Consider the following 19,190-nt stretch of genomic DNA (forward strand, 5'->3'; position numbering starts at 1 on the left):
AAGAATGCTAACACGAATAAAGATTTGTTTTTCTTAAGCTGGAAGAGACTGGGTTATTTTTAATTGGCAAGATATTTTTCCTTCTTAATAAAGGAGAATGCAGGATTTGTGTATCATATAAAGTTGTAATAGAAAATAAAATACAACTATGTGTTGTATATCTTAATCCTATTACAATGGCTTCTTTTGGGGGAGATAAGATGTCTAAATACTAAAAGTAATCTGGGGTAAAGAAAATATTGGCTCTGGATAGAACACTGAAATAGAAGTGTTTATGGTAGTACAGGAGGATGAAAAGCCAGAGGAGAAATAATCAGAAAAATGGGAAAAAAACGAGTAGCTCTCAGAAGCAAAGAAAAGAGTGATAGATTCAGCCAGGTGCTCCATAGATAATGAGCTCACCTGAGCTTGAGGAAGAGCCATTGGATCTGAGGAGGACACATTTGGAATCTTTGAAGATTAGCAATCCATGCCCTGGCTGGTGTGACTTGGTGGTTAAAGCATTGACCCAAGCACTGAAGAACTTCGGGTTCTTTTCCCGGTCAAGGGCACGCGCACCTGGGTTGCAGGCTCAAGCCCTGTTTGGGAGGCAATCAATAGATGCGTCTCTCTCACATCAATGTTTCTCTCTCTCTCTCTCTCTCTCTCTCTCTCTCTCTCTCTTTCTCTCTCTCTCTCCTCTCTCTTCTTCCCTCCCATCAACCCCTTCCCTCCCTCCCTCCCTCCATCTCTTCCTCCCACTCTCTATAAAAATCAATGGAAAAAATATCCTCCAGTGAGGATTAAAAAAATAAAAAGATTGGCAATTTAACTGTGGTGCTATTTTAATAACCATAATTTTTCATGGGATGCTGGTGCTGAAAGGTATTTAGTCTAACTCCATTATCTTACAGAGAAGGACATTTGGATGGAGCCAGAGAAATTTCACAGAAGCCAATTCAAACTTGTCAGTATGAGCAAAAGAAAAACAAGTGTTTTTACACTTGGGAGTCAACCAAATTAGCCTGTTTTGCATCATTTGGGAGGAAAAATGTTTCCGGGGCATGAATAAGCCCCTTTTGAAAGCGATGAAGTGATGATCTCTATTACTTATGAAAAAGGCAAAAAGGTGACTGGAAAGCATCCTTGGGAGGAAATACTCTGACAGGTGATTAGGTGTTTTAACTTTTTATTAGAGAAGTTGGAAGTTTAATTTCATTATTGATGAGAACATACTTTTCTCTGCTTTGTTCAGAGGAACACAGAATCAGTTTGTACAAGCATATACAACAATTCGGTTGGTGTTTGGTGTCCCAGAATCAGTAATCTGATTGGTTCGAGACAACCGGCTTTCCTTGCGCTCCTCTCAGCGTTAGCAGCCAGCCGGCTCAATTCCCAGCGGAACACTTTTCATGCGCTGTCCGAAACACCACTACAGCGGGCTGAAAGACCATGCAGATTAACACTGTAGCAAATTGTTTGGATATTTTAACAGACATAAAAAGGTTATTTCCTGATATGAAATTCTGAAAATCTGCATAAATATTTTTGTGTAAAATTAAATTAGTTATGTATTTTTTTCTGAAACTAGAAGTTAAAGTATCAAGAATGCCCACATAATTCATATACACATATATATAGACTTTTTTTGTTATGCTAAAAGTCTTGAGAGTCAAATTATATTCTGTGCCATACATTTATTTAACCAGTATTGATTTGGCGGTAGGTTAACTGTGTCTGTACGGATAAGTCTTAACTGGTGCTTGTGTATCATGCAAACGTAGTTCTAGTAGTCCTGTTTACTAATCTTGTCATGTGGCAATACTTAGATGATCTGCTCTATAACAGTGTCAATTAGGAGTATAAATACTTTATACATGGTCACATTTACAAACGTTTGCCAATACCACTTCACAATCTTGAAGGTGGAATAGTGAATTATAAGAGCTGGAATCGGCTGAAACAATTCCTAGAAAGCAATGTCAGGTGTAAACTTTCTTAGATGTGCCTAACAGAGTTTTCCTTTGAGTACTGATGAGTTTTGGCACAGGTATACTGCTCTATTTTTCTAATAATTTCCACAACTTTCACAGGAAATTAGCTTCTTATGGCATGGTAAAGACATGGCACTTACTGATGAGGTAACTTAGATGTAGAAAAATTCCGCAAAATTATTTGTCTAGCCGATCACCACTTCTGCTGATGAATTTGTTGACAGAGTTTTGTTTTTCTCTCTAGTGCATGCAGTTGCAGTTAAATTGCTAATGCACTATTTTTGCTGCAGCTCAAACATGTCCTAATGCATCACAAAGCAGAGTTGTTAACACCAGGCTCACTTACTTGTGATGGTATTTTGATAGCGAACATGTTTAAGTTGTATTGTCAATGGTTAAACTCTGCCTTACTGGAATGGTAATTTTGGTGGGTTTGTAGCTACTTTTGGTTGACCAAGGAAATTCAATATGTGAACTAGAAGTATATAAGTCGGTGGTTTCGGGTAACAGCTTGTCTATACATGAAGGGGACAAACACAAAAGATGACACTCTTCCATGGACTTTGTGTTTAGATGTTTGGGGGTGAGCTTTTGATGTTGTGGGTTTTGCTGCCTCAGTTTGTGTTCTGGAGTTTCATACAACTGTTGCTGGTCTGCGGTCCATCTCGGCTTCCAATTTCACCATCTGCTGCATCTCCTTCGCCTGTAACATCAGAAACATGGCCTTACATGTGGAAATCATCTCCCGAAGGCATAGACCATCCCTGGCCTCTCTTCTCCTGTAAATCTGATGCTGTGAGTGGTCTACGAACCATCAGCATCAGCATCGCCTGAGATCACCTGAGGGAGGCAGAATCATGGATTCTACCCCAGACCTACTGAGTTGGCATCTGCATCTTAACACATTGTGGACCAGTAGTTTTATTGCTAGCTTTACCCAGTGGCCAGATACGTTTCTATTGAATGAGTACAAAAAAACATTTTACATAAATGTTAAAGGCACGCTTTAAAATTAAATACCCATTGCATTTTTAAGTTATTTACTACATGTTCTTACAAGCTAATATCTTTTTAAAGTATGATACTTTGTAATACACTGTGTAATATGAAGTGAGAATTCTCGTGATCTGTCCACAATGTGTTAATAGGATCCCCAGGATATTTTTATATTCATTAAAGCTTGAGAAGAATTAGTCAGTGCCAAGAAAACCATCTGAAAAGAGGCTGAGCCAGTCACTTTTTATTTAGTCTATGTTGCATCCAAATGTTTGCTTTAGTTTCTACAGATTGACATGTTGCCTTGACTGTGCATAGATTATTCGATCACTTTTACAATAAGTATTGCTTATGCATGATTTATTCACAAATAGCCTGAAATTTAATTAAAAGTCCTTTCCTTGGAATCTAACTGATGGAGAAGTTTAGGTGGGAGGATATTGGTTTGGCTGGAGTATCCTGCAAACAGAATGTTCCAGGAGTATATAGGGTCCTTGGAATTCTATTGTCCATAATCTATCCCTACAACTTTCATTTCTCTGGGACAATTAATTTTTTACCAGTTACCCCAGGAAGTAGGCCATGGTGAGCTCAATCTCATGAATCAAGACTGTCACTAAGTGAACCAGCTGATTTGGGAGGTAGAAAGAAGTCAGATGGGGGCAAGGTTCTGGTGACAAATAATTGATTGGCAATACAAGGAAAAACAATTGGTCCATTTCCATCCATGTATCTTTTGGAGGATTAAAGTTCCCCTCTTCTCTTTTAGTGACACACCACTTTGAAACAAAAGACTTTTAAGAATGGAATCATGGATATATAAAGATATAACTCAGAGGAGGATATTTGAAGTTCTTGATGTTACTATTGATGTCTATTTAGATATTACAAATAAAAGAAAGTCAGTAGGAGGTTTGGTCAACTCTACAGATCATATTAGGAGTATGTAAATGTCCCAAACAAAGTCCTGTATAAAATTAGTTTAACCCATGAGCCATACAGTGATTTTCTATTCTTATTTTTATGTTAAAAATTAAAATTTCATTTTGGTGAGGATGACTATAACAACACCAAAGAATTATATCTTTCTGGTTACATTTGGGATGGATGGTTTCCTCTGCCCAGATATTTTTTATGCTTACGGTATAATAATACTCTAATAGAGAAATGAAGAAATGGAGAAAAATATACAAACATGAAACTATGACAAATGGTATTCATAAAAGATGATAGAGAGACATTATCAGTACTAAAAATTAAATATATTTATATTTAGTAAATAGTAATAAAGGATTTCCTATGCTCCTCCCCCTTTAGCATTTAAAGACAAATTGAACACAGTTGAGAAGGAAGAACCATACGGCATTAAAAGATTATTCCAAGAGCAAAGTTCTCATATGAGCAGGGTGACCATTTATTCCCATTTGCCTGGGACAATCCCAGCTTATTTCTATAGTGCTGGCAATTATGAACAGCACCCCTCTTTTATTCTCAAAACTATCCTGGTTCAATCAATCAATTATTTGGTCACCTTACTTATGAAGGGTGATTAAGGTCTTTGGCAGACTGGATCTAGCAGAAAGCATGACAAGAGTCATTGCAGAATGCCATTATATAATGTTCCTGCACACAGACCATAGCTCTCTGTCATTAAAACCACTGATGAACTTTTAGTGGGGTGCTTTAAAAATTAACTCCAGTCATTGTAGTGTTTGTGAAACATCTGAGTCCATGGCCAGGCTTAGTTGTGGTTGGTCCAAATGATAATGGTTCTTGCTGCCTGGGTATGTCTTCATTACCATGACTCGAGTTTCCCAGTCTGTGATAGGAAATGCTGCTAAAACTCCATCAGAAATAATTCTGTAAAGATTTGGGGCATTTCAGTTTGAATATTACATTAGAAATCCAAGCATGAAAGAATCAAGCTTTGATATCCAAACCCTTGAAATAATAATTCGTTTCTGACCAGGATTCCAGGATGCAAATCATAAATGGAATCTACCCCGAGAATGCTGACGTAGTTGAAAAGGAAAGCAACAACTCGCTGATCAGAATTTCAGTCCTACCTTGAGTTTGGGACACTGCGTGACAGGATTTCAAAAGCTGTTTGTACAAAAATAGTCATGTCAAAATTGAGTCATACATACAAAACAAAGAAAATTAATGAATACTGAAGTGAACTTGAGAAATGAATGCAAAAAACCATATACAGAAAAACAAAAGGCTAAGAATAAAACATGTATACAACCATCAGTGACACTTTTCCCCCGAGTTGATCTCAACATAAAAAACAAAAAACAAAAAAAACGGCCGATGCCTGTGAGCCTGGACTGTGCCTCTCCTCTGTAGCAGTGAGTGGGGAGCTCTCCCTCCAGCGAGATCCCTCACGTCTCCCTATAAAATGTTAGGAATGATGACAAAAACCAACTCTTAAAACTTGGGTGTGAAAGGAATGAAGCTGTTAGTGTTTGAAATGGTACATGTCAAGATGGGGATGCGATGCTGTGTGGTTGGGAGGTCTATGGGGAAACTTAAACAGAACTACGGAGTTTTATTAGTAAATGAATGACTGGCTGACCAAGTAGGCAAGGCCTTTAGGTGGCTTTAAAAAGGACATATGAGTTAGGATCCAGAATCAGGACCAAAATATATTAAAACTTGATTGTTTCTGCCAGTGCCCTGCGCATGGGTCTGCCTAACGAAACAGACCCACTCCATGCTTTGCTTTGGGGAAATGGGAGAATTTAAAGGAGCAGGGTCCCAGGGAAGTAGTAAGAAACCTGATAGGGAGGTATTATGGGAGAATGTTAAAATGAATCTGTCTTTGGCTTAGAGACAGAAAGGTCTTGGGGTTTAACAATCGTTTGGGAGATTACTAGCAAAGTTTGTGGGGACAAAGTTATCTGGAGACAGGAACTGTTTTCTGCCAGTGAAATGATTAATTGATTACAGAGGGATCTGTCCTACATGGTTCCAGACCTTGTCTTACGAGAGGGAAAAACGAAGTCACTGTTTGTACCTTCCCCACTGTGTCTGTGAGAGTGCTGTAACATACTGACTAACTGAATTGAGGGCAAAAAATATATACTAGAAAGATCTGGTTGACTTTGTTATAGAATAGGCCATGTTTGTATAGCAAGGCTTAACACAGAAATTTAAGTCCAAATTCCACATCTGTCAGACGCACATCAATATATCTTGAACTTCTTTTCATTGAATTTAATTAAATCTCCATCAAACCTCAAGCCTCCTCATGTTCTGCATTTCCCTAAGCTTCAGTGACTCAAAGTATCAGTCGTAGGTGGTAGACATTACTTATGACATATTAAAAGGAATTATATGAATTTTTGGAACAAAAACCACTATCCTCCCAGTATGATCCAATCAACACAGTTACTACTAATCCAATAATTTAATGCCAGAACTCTGGTATGGTTAGAATTATCCATGTCTTAGGATAAAACTCAAAGTGTTTTTTTTAATGTACTTTATTTAGCACTGAAACTAAAAAACACTAGGTAATTGTATTCCCTAGCTCTGAAAAACACCATTATTATAGTGATGAGTAATTTTTAGCACATTTACAGTCTTTAGTCAAACTTGTTGCTAAGCAACATAATCATTTCTAAGTCGTTTCTTAATTTAGTTAACTGAAACATAACCGTGCCTTACCTTCATTGTGCCTTCTTCTAAGGCATCCTTATCCCCACCCAGACCCGATCACTAAAGTAGATTCTAATGTTTTGGAAATGGTGGCTTTACCTTTTTCCTAGTCCCATTTCCCCAGGGAACATTTCCTGAGAAGTGCTATAAGAGCAAAAACATAAACCAGGTAATTTGTACCAGAACTTGATGTATCTATGAGTTGGTCAAATGACTTGGACCCATGGGACAATAAACACTGATTGTCCCCTGTGGGGATCTGTGGACTGTTCATGAAAAGAAGCATTTAGCTGAAAAGGAAATGTGAAACATAACTCAGAAGTATGGTCACGAATCAACCATCTGTCCCCCAAAAGTAAAGAACCTGAAACAAGATGATGAATTTATTTGTTATCCAATTGCAATGTACAATAAAACCAGGTTTTACTTTCTCAAAGGTATATTTTTTAGTGTAATCCTACATAAGGGTTCTTCAATGGGAGTCATTGGCTCTGAAAAAAAAATACCTTAACTAGGATTGCTTTACTGATGGGAGGAATCAGGAAAGAGCAAGGCAGTGAAAGTAATTTCATCTTTCAAGTTTCTAGACAAAAATGAACTATCTAGAAATAATAACTTCCAAACCAGCTACACCTAAAGAGTAGAGTTTGAACTGAGACAAATTTAAACTGCTATTGAGGGTCCCTTTTGCATTAGAAGCTAGAGGTATTTCTATCAAATTGAAATGAAACTGTGGATGGCTGATGGGCTGAGGCCTGTATGGGATGGATCCCATCTGTACCATACTTACACATACATGTCTCTAGGTGCTGGGCATATGCCTGGTGGCCTAACTGAATGGTTGGATTTTGGATAACTTTTTATTTACTTGTGCTTCTCCATTTAGTGTTTTGCCTTGCTGGAAAAAGCACCAAGACTATGGTAACCACTCAGATCAAGTGGTTTGCAGAGTTGTGGTGGCTCATGCCTTTAGGTCCCACCTGTAAGCCCTAGGGAGGCTTTCTAACTGCATTTTTAGGTGGAGGAAGACAATAGGTGGTTTCTCTCATTTGCTTTTAAACATAACATCGCTTGCCTCTAGGTTGCAAATGGTAAACATATAAATGAAATTAGAGAAACAATTTGTGACCTCTCCTTTTTCCTCCTCTCAGTAATGTCATTCTGAGAACCCCCATAATCTATTCAAATGATGACTTTTGATTCTTTTTTTTTCCACAGCCACATTCCTCTTCCACTTCAAAAAAGAATGCTTTCTGCTCTAGTTGGATGGGACCAGGAAAATACAGTAAGAGGCACCGCTTTTTTCTAGTCACCTTTCCACGCCACTACCAGACACGGGCATTAGCAGAGTGGTCCCTGCAGGCCGTGTGGTCTGTGCCTTCCAAAGCTGGCTGGCTGCCTAGGTCTTTTTACACTTTTTAGGTGAAATACCTGCTCATTCTGTTTCTCTAGGAATTCTAGGTGTTCAAGCTGGACTTTTTTCAACTGATCCATTTCTTTGGACTGTTTCATTGCGAGCTGCAAAAACAAACAAACAAAACACACAATTCTGATAAACTTTGCATTGTTTATAAATGAGAAATGACTTTCAAGTTTACAATTAAAGTGAGATTATAATTTTTTAAAAAATAGTCTGAAAATGGGGAAAGTTTAGACCTATAATTCTTACTGGGGAAATCTCTCCTGCTAAAATCTGAGAAAATAATATTGCATTTTCTATATAAAGTGGTTCCAAATAATTACCTTAATGATTTTAGAGAATGATCATTTTGAGAATGATCATTTTAGCTTTCAGTATACAGAGAAGGTAGAATGTTTAATGTACAGAAAAATAAAATTAAGCAAATAGCTACAAGTCTGATATTTAAGCATGAGTTATTGTTTATAGTTTTTTAGGGAAGAATGCCAAGACAATTATAAAATACTTACTCTCTTTCTTTCTTCCAGAAACTTTTTTGTGTTGCTGCTGTTTAACTCCCTGACTCGCCTAAAAGTAATAGGTACAAATAACAGTTGGTATGACATCGACTGGGATTAAGTAAGAAAGAGTTATATTCCATTTAATTGACTGGGTAGAATCATCACTTTCTTTTCCTGATTTTTATTGTGAAATTTTGAAACATGAAGTGAACAGAGAAAAATATAAAAACAAAATGCATACCCATCACTCAGATTAGTCAATATTAATGTTCTGTCATGTTTGCCTCATATTTCTAAAGAAAATTGTGTGACAGATATCATCAAAGCCCCCTTTGTGTTCTTTCTGATTCCCTTTCATTCCTTCCTCTCTCTCCACACATAACCACTCTGCTGATGTTGTTATGGACCATTTTCAACAAGCTCCCAGGTGCTGCCGCCGTCACCAGTGTATATTATTTTGTATGTTTCCAATTTACCTAAATGGTAACACATCTGGTTTCTCTGTATAACTTATCTCTTAGCTTTGTTTTAGAGACACGGCTGTTTCAAGCTCTTCCATTATTTTCATCTGCTATATGGATATTTCTCATTTATGAATAGACTACAATATTTCCATTTTGCCATTAATAAATAGTAGGTTCTTTCCAAACAATGAAGCTACAATGATCTGGTGCATCGGGCCTTGCGATGCTTGGCACACTAAGCATCTGTTGACCGAGGAAGTGAGCGAAGTGTAAGGCATATCTGCTTGTATGTGCAGCAAGGGCTTCCCTAGATACTCAGACTTGCAGGTTGGAAGGGTATGAACAACTTCTTTCAAAGCAGCGGCCCCAATGTGCTCTCCCATCCATACCGTCTGGGGCTACTCTTCTCCATGTCTTCACCCATGGGTGTTCCCATCACACATTTGCTTTTTTGTCAGTTTGTTGGTTTTGTGAAATGGCATCATGCTGCTGCTTTCACCTGCAGCTCTCTGATTACTGGTGAGGTGGAGTGCTCTTCACGACTGAACAGATCTAGAACTGACTGAATTTCTGTAATAGCTAGAGGTTGATTCAGGTTTTCTTCTTTTCCAGTCAGTTTTGATAGTTCTATTTTTTCTAGGCACTTGTCCATTTCTTCTGTTTTCAGATTCGTTGGCAGTATTATTTATAGTACTTGTTTTTCAAAACTATTGATTATATCTGCAGCTATTTACCCTTTTTATTCTAATGTTACTAATCTGTGCTTTCACTCTATTCCTCTTGCTGGAGGTTTACTGACTTAATGATTTTTTTCCCAAATAACAAGCTTTTGCTTTGCAGATACTATCTATAGCCTCTTAATTTCTATTTCAATACTTCCTGCTTTTTAATTTATTATTTCTTCCCATCAGAATTTTTTGGGTTCATTCTGTTTTTATAATTTTATATCCTCTTTGAGTTTCTAGTTCAATAATTTTCATTTCTTTAAAAAATTTATACATCTAGGCTATAATTTTCACTCTAAATATTAATTTTGCTACCTTCTTTTTTTTTTGTGGTGAGAACATTTAAGACCTACTCCCTTAGCAACTTTCAAGTATATAATTCAGTACTGTTAACTACAGTCACCATGCTAGACATAGGCCCCCAGAACGTATTCACCTTATAACTGGAAGCTTTTACTCTTTTAACCCACATCTCCCCATTTCCCCCACTCCTCAGCCCCTGGCAACCACCATTCTACTGTTTCTATGAGTTTGGCATTTTTTAGATTCCACATGTAAATGAGTTCATAGAGTATTTGTCTTTCTCTATCTGCCTTATTTCACTTAACATTATATCCTCAAGGTCTACCCATGCTGTTGCAAATTTGCAGGATTTCCATCTTTACACACACACACACACACACACGTTGATGGACACTTAGGTTGTTTCTATGTCTTGGCTACTGAGAATAAGGCTATAAAGAACATAAAGGTGCAGATATCTCCTCCCAGATAGTGGTTTCATTTCCTTTGTATATATAACCAGAAGTGGGGTTGCTGGATCATATGGTAGTTCTATTTTTCATTTTTTTGAGGGACCTCCAAACTCTTTTCCATAGTGGCTGGCTGTACAGTTGACATTCCTACCAAGGGTACACAGTTCACTTTGCTCTACATCCTTGCCAATACTTACTTGATTTATTGATGACAGCCATTCTAATAGTTGAGGTGATATTTCATTGTGGTTTTCATTTGTATCTCCCTGATGATTAGTGATACTTAGCACCTTTTCATGTACCTGCTGATCATTTGTATGTCTTCTTTGGAAAATTATCTTAGGTCCTCTGTCCATTTTTAATTGAATTATTATTATTTTGCCATTGAGTTGCATGAGTTCCTTATATATTTTGGATAATAACACCTTACTGGATATATGGTTTACAAGTATTTTCTCCCATTATGTAGGGCTTCATTTTTGTGATTGTTTCTTTTGCTGTGCACATTAGCTTCCTTTTGCACATTAATAAATTGTCTTTCCATTGTCATTCAGTTATAAATATTGTGTAATTTCTGTTGAAATGTCTCCTTTAACCCAAGGATAAAAGTTGTTTTCAGCTTCTATATGTCTTTCTTAGCTCTCTGACTATAAATTTTTAATTTTAATTCTCAGTTCTTTATATATCCACTTTATTAAGCTACTAAAAATTAAAATTACAAATTCATAATTAGAGAGCTAAGGAAGACATGTAGAAGATAACCAGTTGGCATAGAAAAATGGTTCTAGCAAAAACCAGCCATTTCCAGGTGTTTTAGAACTATCTAGATACAAAGTTATAATAAATAAGTATATTAAGTCAGAATTAGAATATTAAATAAAAAACTTTGCTAATTAGGTTACCAGTAACTCAGAATGTAAGATAATTTAAGAACTGGGATTTAAGTGCTATTAATTCCCTCTTTGGGTAACATGGCTGCAGGCACACTACACATTGTAGGTTTGGTTCCAGACCACAGCAATAAAGTGAGGATCATAATAGAGCAAGTCGTAATCTTTTTTGGTGGAGGGCCTTGCCTTCAATTTTTAAAACATGCAACATCTGTGAAGCAAAATAAAGTGAAGCACGGTGTGCTGATGTCTTAACACAGCAGTACAAAGGCCAGACACCCTTGGCTCAAAGAGATGAAACCATGTTGCAAAATAACTCTAGAGCTTGGGATCGGGCTGAAGAGGTATTCTAGTGGAGAGCAAATCCCTGCTCAGCCCCATGCCTGGCCCCTTCCTGCTTCCCCCACTCCCCTTCGCTGAAGATCCCTTCCTCTGTATATCACAGGCATCCAAATTCCTGTCTTGGTCTCTGTTTCTAGAAAACCCAACCTCAGACAAGGACTTAGGGGGATTTTTGAGATGATCCTTGTCAATGACAGTGTGAGTAAATCAAGGGAAGACGACAGTCCCCCTACATGCTGCTATTCAGAACCGACCCACCCAGAATGGGCTTGCACCTGAGCAGGTGAGATGCTAGCAGGAGGGCCCATTGGCACATGGGAAGGATATTTTGCCATGTTTTATAAATGAGCACACATATATTGAATGTAAACTGATTTTACTGGTGGTAGTAAACAATCAGAAGGTGACTGTTCTGTAGTAGTAATACATCTTCATAGCAGTTATAATAGCAGGAGTCTTAGCCAAAACTCACAAGGGTTTTAATATCTCAGATGTGCATATGTGTGTGCAGGCACACATAAATGTTAAGCCTATGCTATATTCCCGCCGACAGCATTCTCACTTACCTTTCCCGTTCTGCTTTGTTCTTGATAGATTTGTCTTGGCTGATGGCTTTGCTATTTTCCATAGAAATCTTAGCCTGGTGTGCTCTCATTTCCTTGCTTTCCCTATGTATTAAAAATAAACAAATAGGGAGGAAGAGAATGGGGGTTAGTGTTTAATGGCTACGGAGGTTCAGTGGGAGAAGATGAAAAAGTTCTGGAGATGGATGGTGGTGATGGTGGCACAACAGTGTGAATGCACTTAATGCTACACACTTAAGAATGGTTAAAATGTTAAGTTTTCTGTTATAGGACTTGAACTAAAATAGAAAAACTTAAAAACAAACAAAAATATTCCACATGTAACCAGGACTAGGTTCACTCTTTTTTCTTCATTATTGAGCTCTTGGAGTTGTTTTACATCCCATGAAAAGGGGTGAAGGAGCTCCAATTCGTGATCACACTTCTCCCTGAGGACAGTGGGACACCTGTATTGTAAAACGGTTAGGGTACAGAACATTAACCCACAGGCCCTTATTTAGTTGCCTCAAATGAGGATTGGAAACTATGGCAAAAATACTTCATGCTCTTATGGCCGTATCTACCCCTCCAAAATAAGGTGGGGAATTTCATATAACTTATACATTTAGCATTTTTAAAGTTTCTTGTTTGATTTGTTTGTATAACGCTTCTCTCTCCTCCTCTTTCATGTGTATCAACAGGCCCTAACTGTGGCATGGGGTGGGCACTGAGAGAGAAGCAAGCACGCTGCAACAGAGCTGTGATCACAAGAAGTAACTGGCATAAATGTTCTTGGTGTGTGTATGTGTGTGTGTGTGGGGGGCAGGGAGGGGTCTAGCTTATCATTTGCAGGTAGTTTACATGTAATATTCAATTTGCTGAAGCATGGAGAGACCAAAATAAACTGATCCTTCATTGCTGTTTCGTGATTAGGACTATCTTTCTAAAACTCACAGAAGTCCTAATAATGCAACAGGAGGGACTCTCCACTGTCAGCCACAGAGTGATCAGTCCACTGTTAGCCACAGGGAGATCAGTCCTAGCCTCTCTAGGGGCTTCGCTGGTTCGTCTTTACCTCCTTCTCTTTCTTCTCTTCCTCAGAGATTCCATGTCACTTCCAAAGGCCACTTTGGAGGCGGCAGTGCTCTTCTGGGCTGGATGCTCTTTGTCCTGTCACACTGTTTACTATGGATCACACACTACTTGTCATTTGACTTAGATTCTCATGTGAGTGTTCATATCATAACACGTGTAAGCCCTTGGATGGCAGAGGCCATTTCTTAGAGCTCATCTTGCTCACATCAGTCCTATGATATGATAAACATGAGAGCTCCATAGTACAAGTCAGGTTGATTTTGCCTACTACCTCAACTCACACGTGCAAAATTCATGTTCTCTAAACACTAGGAGCTCACGTTGGAGATGGCTAGCTCTCCTACCTGTCGTGGGACAGTTTCAGCTGCTGGGTTTGCTGTTCGTGGGCATTGATCAGGAGCTTCCTCAGCAGCTCACACTGCTGGCTGAGGTGCAGGTCCCGGATTTCCTGCTCCTCGGCACTGTGGGTGTTGATCATTTCTGACCACTCCTTTGTGTGCTGCGCCACAATCTCTTTGACCTATGCAGGAAAGAGGGGATGGAGCGACCTGGAATTCTCAGATTTCAGATATGAACAGCAAGCACAATAGGATTCATGCATTTTAGATCCCTCCCACCAGTTTACTTGGTGAGTCAGTGGACACCTATGACCTGCAAAAAATAGGTACCAACCAATGGGAATTAGGACATCATTGCTTATTTTTAAAAAATCAATCACTTTGGCTCTAACTACTTAACGATGACCCATTATTTCACTGCCTAACTTTGCCTATGCTGCTTTACCAGTCAGAATCCCCTTCGTCACCTCGTGCTTTTCCAGGTTCACTCCACCAGCCACAGGTCTGAAATAAGGGGGCGGGTTCTCTTATTCCTCGATCATGACTTACTGTGTCAACCCTGCATCAATGCTCTTTGCAATGTGTTTTACAGCTCCCCTCATCAAGAGCCACAGTCCATTTCCCCACCTCCTTGAATCTGGCTGACCTTGTCAAGTGCTTTAGTCCTGAGCCAGTAGCAAATGTGACGCAAGCAGAGACTTGAAAAGTGCTCTATCTGGAAGTGCTCTAAGAGGCTGCCCTGTGACTGAGCCTGTGCTCCCTGCTGGAAGGTGAGAGGTCATGTAGGTAAAAGCAAGCAGCAGCCAGCTCACCAGCAGGTCTCTGAGGGAGGCCACCAATCCAGCTCGCTGTAGACACATGAGCCGAAATCAGTAGAAAAACCATCCAGTTGAGTATGGCAGCAAAAGCTAACTGGTAGTGGCCAAGGTTTCTACTTTCCTATTTATGCAAAGCATCTAAAAATCCTGGCATGTTGTACAGGCATTAATTCTTAGACATTCCAGTTAAGGAGAATAAGAGAGACTGGGGAACAACTCTCAAAGACACACAGTTTACTGCTTCTATAGAATTCATGGCAGAACAGACACAGAATACACAGCAGCTCAGAGAACTTCAGCTCCACCCGTGTGGCTGGGTGTGTGTACATCAGGGTCACTGGGCTGGATGACAGAACCGAATGCAGACATGGAGGCTGGCTGGTTTGACCAAGTGCTATTGTTGGGAGCTTTCTTTAAGAAGGTTTTTTGTTTGTTTCTGTTTTTATTAACGATTATCACTGGATTAGTTATTTATGTTCTTGACTGGAACTTAGCATTCACTTCTCCAAATATCCACAAATTTAATTAAGGTCTCCCAAACTCATGTTTTCTTGTGTCTTTGAGGAAATACGGGTAATTAGGCTTATCTCTTGAAATATAAACTATTGATTTTTTTCTTATCACAAACTTCCACAGCAAAGTTAGACTGGAGTATCAGAGTTACTCAACCCCTTAGTGAAATGGTTTTCTGTCATATGTTTATTGTTACTTCCATAGGGAAGCATATTCTGTATTTTATACAGTATTTCCTTTTAGTGTACTCATTTATTGTTTAGCTTGATGCCTGAGCCAGAAAACAAACCTTGTTAGCATATTTCTACAGATGAAGGAAAAGATTTTCCATGAAATGGCTTTTCCCTTACCCAGTAAGTCTGGGGCCTGGACCCTTCCTAGTCCCAGGACAAATGTTATTTCTGATTTATGCTATATACCTTGAAAAAAATCACAAAGTATCTTCTGCAAGTTGCTGCTGTAAAAATAGGCATTTTCTTACCTTAGATTTGTGATCTGATGTCAATGTCTGAATTTTAATTTCTGTTTCTTTTTTCATTTCAAGACAATTACTTCCCCTGAAAATGGAAAATCGCAAATGCGTGCCAGACGTTAGATATTTTCCCATTCCCATGGGCCTTTGCTACAAAGCTTGCTGATGAAGCCAGTTTGTTCATCAGATATGGGCTGCCATGGCTCATTGGGCAACATCAATTTTTCTCGTAATAGATGCATACCTTACACAATTCTATATCGTGATTACTCAATTCAACCACTACACAAAGAGACACTTCAGACCTAACAATTATGTCATTGTTAAGGGTCTGTGGTCAGAGTTTCCATTTTGGTTCCTGCTTTTCTTTGAGCTATTTTTCATTTATTCAATAAAATATTATTTGGGATAAAAACTGGGAAATAGGCCCTCAGCTTTTGAAGTGAATTGTTAATTCTGTTATTTTGGTTGTAAAGCCAGATTTCTGTCTTTGACACATGCCAGTAAGGGAGAAAATAACATTTCTTGGCATATTAGGGTGATTTGTGCTTCTTATTCTATTGTGATCAGAAAATATATACCAGGAAATTGCCCAGCAACCATTACTGTTTATTTTAGTGATTATTTTTCCCTTTGAAATATCCATATCATTGCTGAAACCAGAACATGTTCTGACTTTCTGTCTTCAGCATAGATGCTCTGCAGCCTAAGTCAGAAAGTGGCATTGTATTATTCACTGAGTGTGTCTCTGGGAGAAGCATTATTCTAAAAATGCTAGGTATCTCATCAAATCTATTATTTCTTAAAGGCTGGCACAGAGTATGTTTCTCCTCTCATCTGCTATTCAGTAAGCTTGCAGCATTAGATAAACATTCTCCTGACTTAATCCTAGAGACAAAATCTTTCATAGTAAATGCAATGATCGGTTTCATTCAAGTTTTCTCTGTGACACAAGGTAAACATTCTTGAAATCTTAAAAATCAAAAACTGCACTTTTGAGTGCATCAACCTTATTCTTTATTTTCTGGCTATGCAAAATTATTTCTGTAGTTTCAAATCTTCTCAGCTTTATCTTGTCCTTCCTTTCCCCCCCTCCCCATTCAACTGCAAGATACTTGAGTGGAAAACACATGAGAGACACAGTTATTCTGTCATTAACCAACAGCTGTAGAACCTGAACAAAGCTCCTCTTTCCTACCTTAATTATTCCTTTCAGCTGTACGAGTCTCTTATTTTCCAGGAATAATTTTTTTAAAATATATTTTTATTGATATCAGAGGAAGCAGGAGAGAGAGATAGAAGGATCAATGATAAGAATCATTGATCAGCTGCTTCTTGCATGCCCCCTCCTGGGGATTGAGTCTACAACCTGGGCATGAGGCCTGAAAGGGAATCAAACCATGACTTCCTGGTTCATGGGTTGACGCTCAACCACTGAGCAACATCGGTTGATCCAGGAATAATTTTTAATGATGGAAACAGAGTTAGGACAATGTTCCTCCTTGGCCTAAATAGGCCGCTAAACTATGGAAAAGACAACATATAAAAAGGCAAAGGCTTCTAGGAGGAAATAAACATTATTACCCTTTCTTCTTCATTGCCTTCTCTAGGATTTTCTCATGGGTTGACTTCTCTTTGTCATACTGTGCCACAATTTTGTCAACTTGCGTGCAGTGTAGCTTCTGCATGGTGCTGTGCTCCTGAAGAAGAAGGATTGGCAGTTACCAGTTGGACTCAGTGCGGCTGATACACTGTACCCCCATGTGTCACTGGCATCATTTTCACCAGCTTTCACAGAGAATTGGTTTGGAAATAAGGAGTGATTGAGTGGAAGAACTTCCAATGTCCCATGCAACATATAGCAGTCTTTTGTACAGGCATATCCCCAACAAGGACGTCTCTAGCCTCAGTCGAATGAACATGCCCACCTCAAAAGACAGCTCTGCCCACCATTGGGCAGCACGAACCATCCCAAAGTCCTTTCTTCTGCACATTTATGTCTCCACAGAATTTCCACCCATTCATCTTCGTTCTGCTATCTGAGATAGTCTATTGTCCCTTTCCTACATTGGTCCTCAAATACCCAAGTTCAGTTGCCACATTTCTTTTTTTTAATTATTATTCATTAAAGTATAGTTAACATACAATATTATGTTAGTTTTGGATATACAATAGAATGATTTGACATTTATATACTTTATGAAATTACTACCATGATAAGTCTAGTAACTATGTGTCACCATAAAAGTTATTACAATATTATTGACTATTTCAGGAGCCATATTTCTTCTCATTTATATGCTAAATATAACTATTCATCATTTGATATGGCACATTTGGGAAGGTCTTAAAAATTATCATTACACAAGAGAATTGGCAACGTAATTTGTTTTTTGTGTTTTTTTTAAATCCTATATAATAAAAGGCTAATATGCAAATAGACCCAACAGTGGAATGACCAGTCACTATGACATGCACTGACCACCTGGAGGCAGACGTTCAATGCAGGAGCTGCCCCCTGGTGGTCAGTGTGCTCCCCCAGGGGAAGTGCCGCTCAGCCAGAAGCTGGGCTCACAGATGGGGAGCACAGTAGCAGTGGCAGGAGCCTTTCTCACCTCCATGGCAATGCTAATGATCCCTTGGGGGATGTCCACCTGTTGGCTTAGGCCTGCTCCCCAGGGAGTGAACTGCCCCCGAGGGCTCCCGGACTGCGAGAGGGTGTAGGCCAGGCTGAGGGACCCCCCCACCACAGTGCATGAATGTCGTGCACTGGGCCTCTAATATATATATATATATATATATATATATATATATATATGTATATATATATATATATATATATATAATTTCAGAGAGAAAGGGAGAGGAAGAGAGAGAGATAGAAACATCAATGATGAGAGAGAATCACTGATTGGCTGCCTCCTGTATACTCCACACTGGGGATTGAGCCTGCAACCCAGGCATTTGCCATGACCAAGAATTGAACCATGACTTCCTGGTTCATAGGTCAACGCTCAGCCGTTAGGCATGCCGGCTGGGACTTAGTTGTGACTGTCAGCTGATTTCAAATCTCTTTTCACCAGCATTCTTGAGGATGACAATGTCCAGGAGCTCTGATCTTCAGCCTTACAGATATTTAGCCTATTTCCCATCTGCTTCATTCAATCACTGAAGTTGAATTTGTAACACTTTGAAAATAAGTATTGCTCTATAAACATTCTTTCCTTCTCATAATTTTCCCATAGCCAGTGACTTATCTGAAATTAGATTTCCTTAGTTGCTCATCCCCCCAAACCTAGAGGAAATCAGTACAATAAGTAATATCCAACTCTAAAATGATACTTGGTATTATATGCTAGTCTTACTCTTGAGAAAGTTAGAGAAATAAAATGGCATTTGAGACTGAAATGGATAGATGTTGTTCAGGCTTTATAACCATGCTCACAGTCATGTTTCCTTTTGCTTATTTTTTAAGTGAGTGACTTAATTAAATATATAATTTTATTCCTAAGGTAGGCTTCACTTAAAGCAAAACTAATTTATGAACATCTCTAAAAGTTCTGATAAAATATAAAGGTGGAAGGGATTTTTAACTTTACCAAGACTTCCTTAATTTCCCAGCCCTATTAGTAAATTAATGCAAAACTTGATCTACCATCTGTT

General features: G+C 38.6%; 1 protein-coding gene across 7 annotated transcripts in view; it reads right to left on the bottom strand.

Annotated features, from left to right (window-relative positions):
• Positions 1 to 1,159: 1,159 nt before the first annotated feature.
• PLCB4 (phospholipase C beta 4) overlaps positions 1,160 to 19,190 on the bottom strand; it is a 387,002-nt gene continuing 368,971 nt past the window's right edge. For 5 of the 7 annotated variants that reach the window (XM_070419919.1, XM_070419916.1, XM_070419917.1 and 2 more), the window contains 8 exons: positions 17,112 to 17,227; positions 15,537 to 15,612; positions 13,731 to 13,906; positions 12,295 to 12,396; positions 8,562 to 8,619; positions 8,064 to 8,150; positions 5,036 to 5,072; positions 1,160 to 2,676 (listed from right to left, as the gene is read on the bottom strand). In XM_070419919.1, coding sequence (XP_070276020.1) covers positions 2,588 to 2,676; positions 5,036 to 5,072; positions 8,064 to 8,150; positions 8,562 to 8,619; positions 12,295 to 12,396; positions 13,731 to 13,906; positions 15,537 to 15,612; positions 17,112 to 17,227 — 741 coding nt within the window. In that variant the 3' untranslated portion in view covers positions 1,160 to 2,587. The remainder of the gene's footprint in view (positions 2,677 to 5,035; positions 5,073 to 8,063; positions 8,151 to 8,561; positions 8,620 to 12,294; positions 12,397 to 13,730; positions 13,907 to 15,536; positions 15,613 to 17,111; positions 17,228 to 19,190) is intronic. The other 2 variants (XR_011472111.1, XM_070419922.1) reach the window with 2 other exon arrangements.

The sequence above is a fragment of the Myotis yumanensis genome, unplaced genomic scaffold, assembly GCF_028538775.1.
Source record: "Myotis yumanensis isolate MYYU_CA2020_CCGP unplaced genomic scaffold, mMyoYum1.0.hap1 SCAF_7, whole genome shotgun sequence".
NCBI lineage: Eukaryota > Metazoa > Chordata > Mammalia > Chiroptera > Vespertilionidae > Myotis > Myotis yumanensis.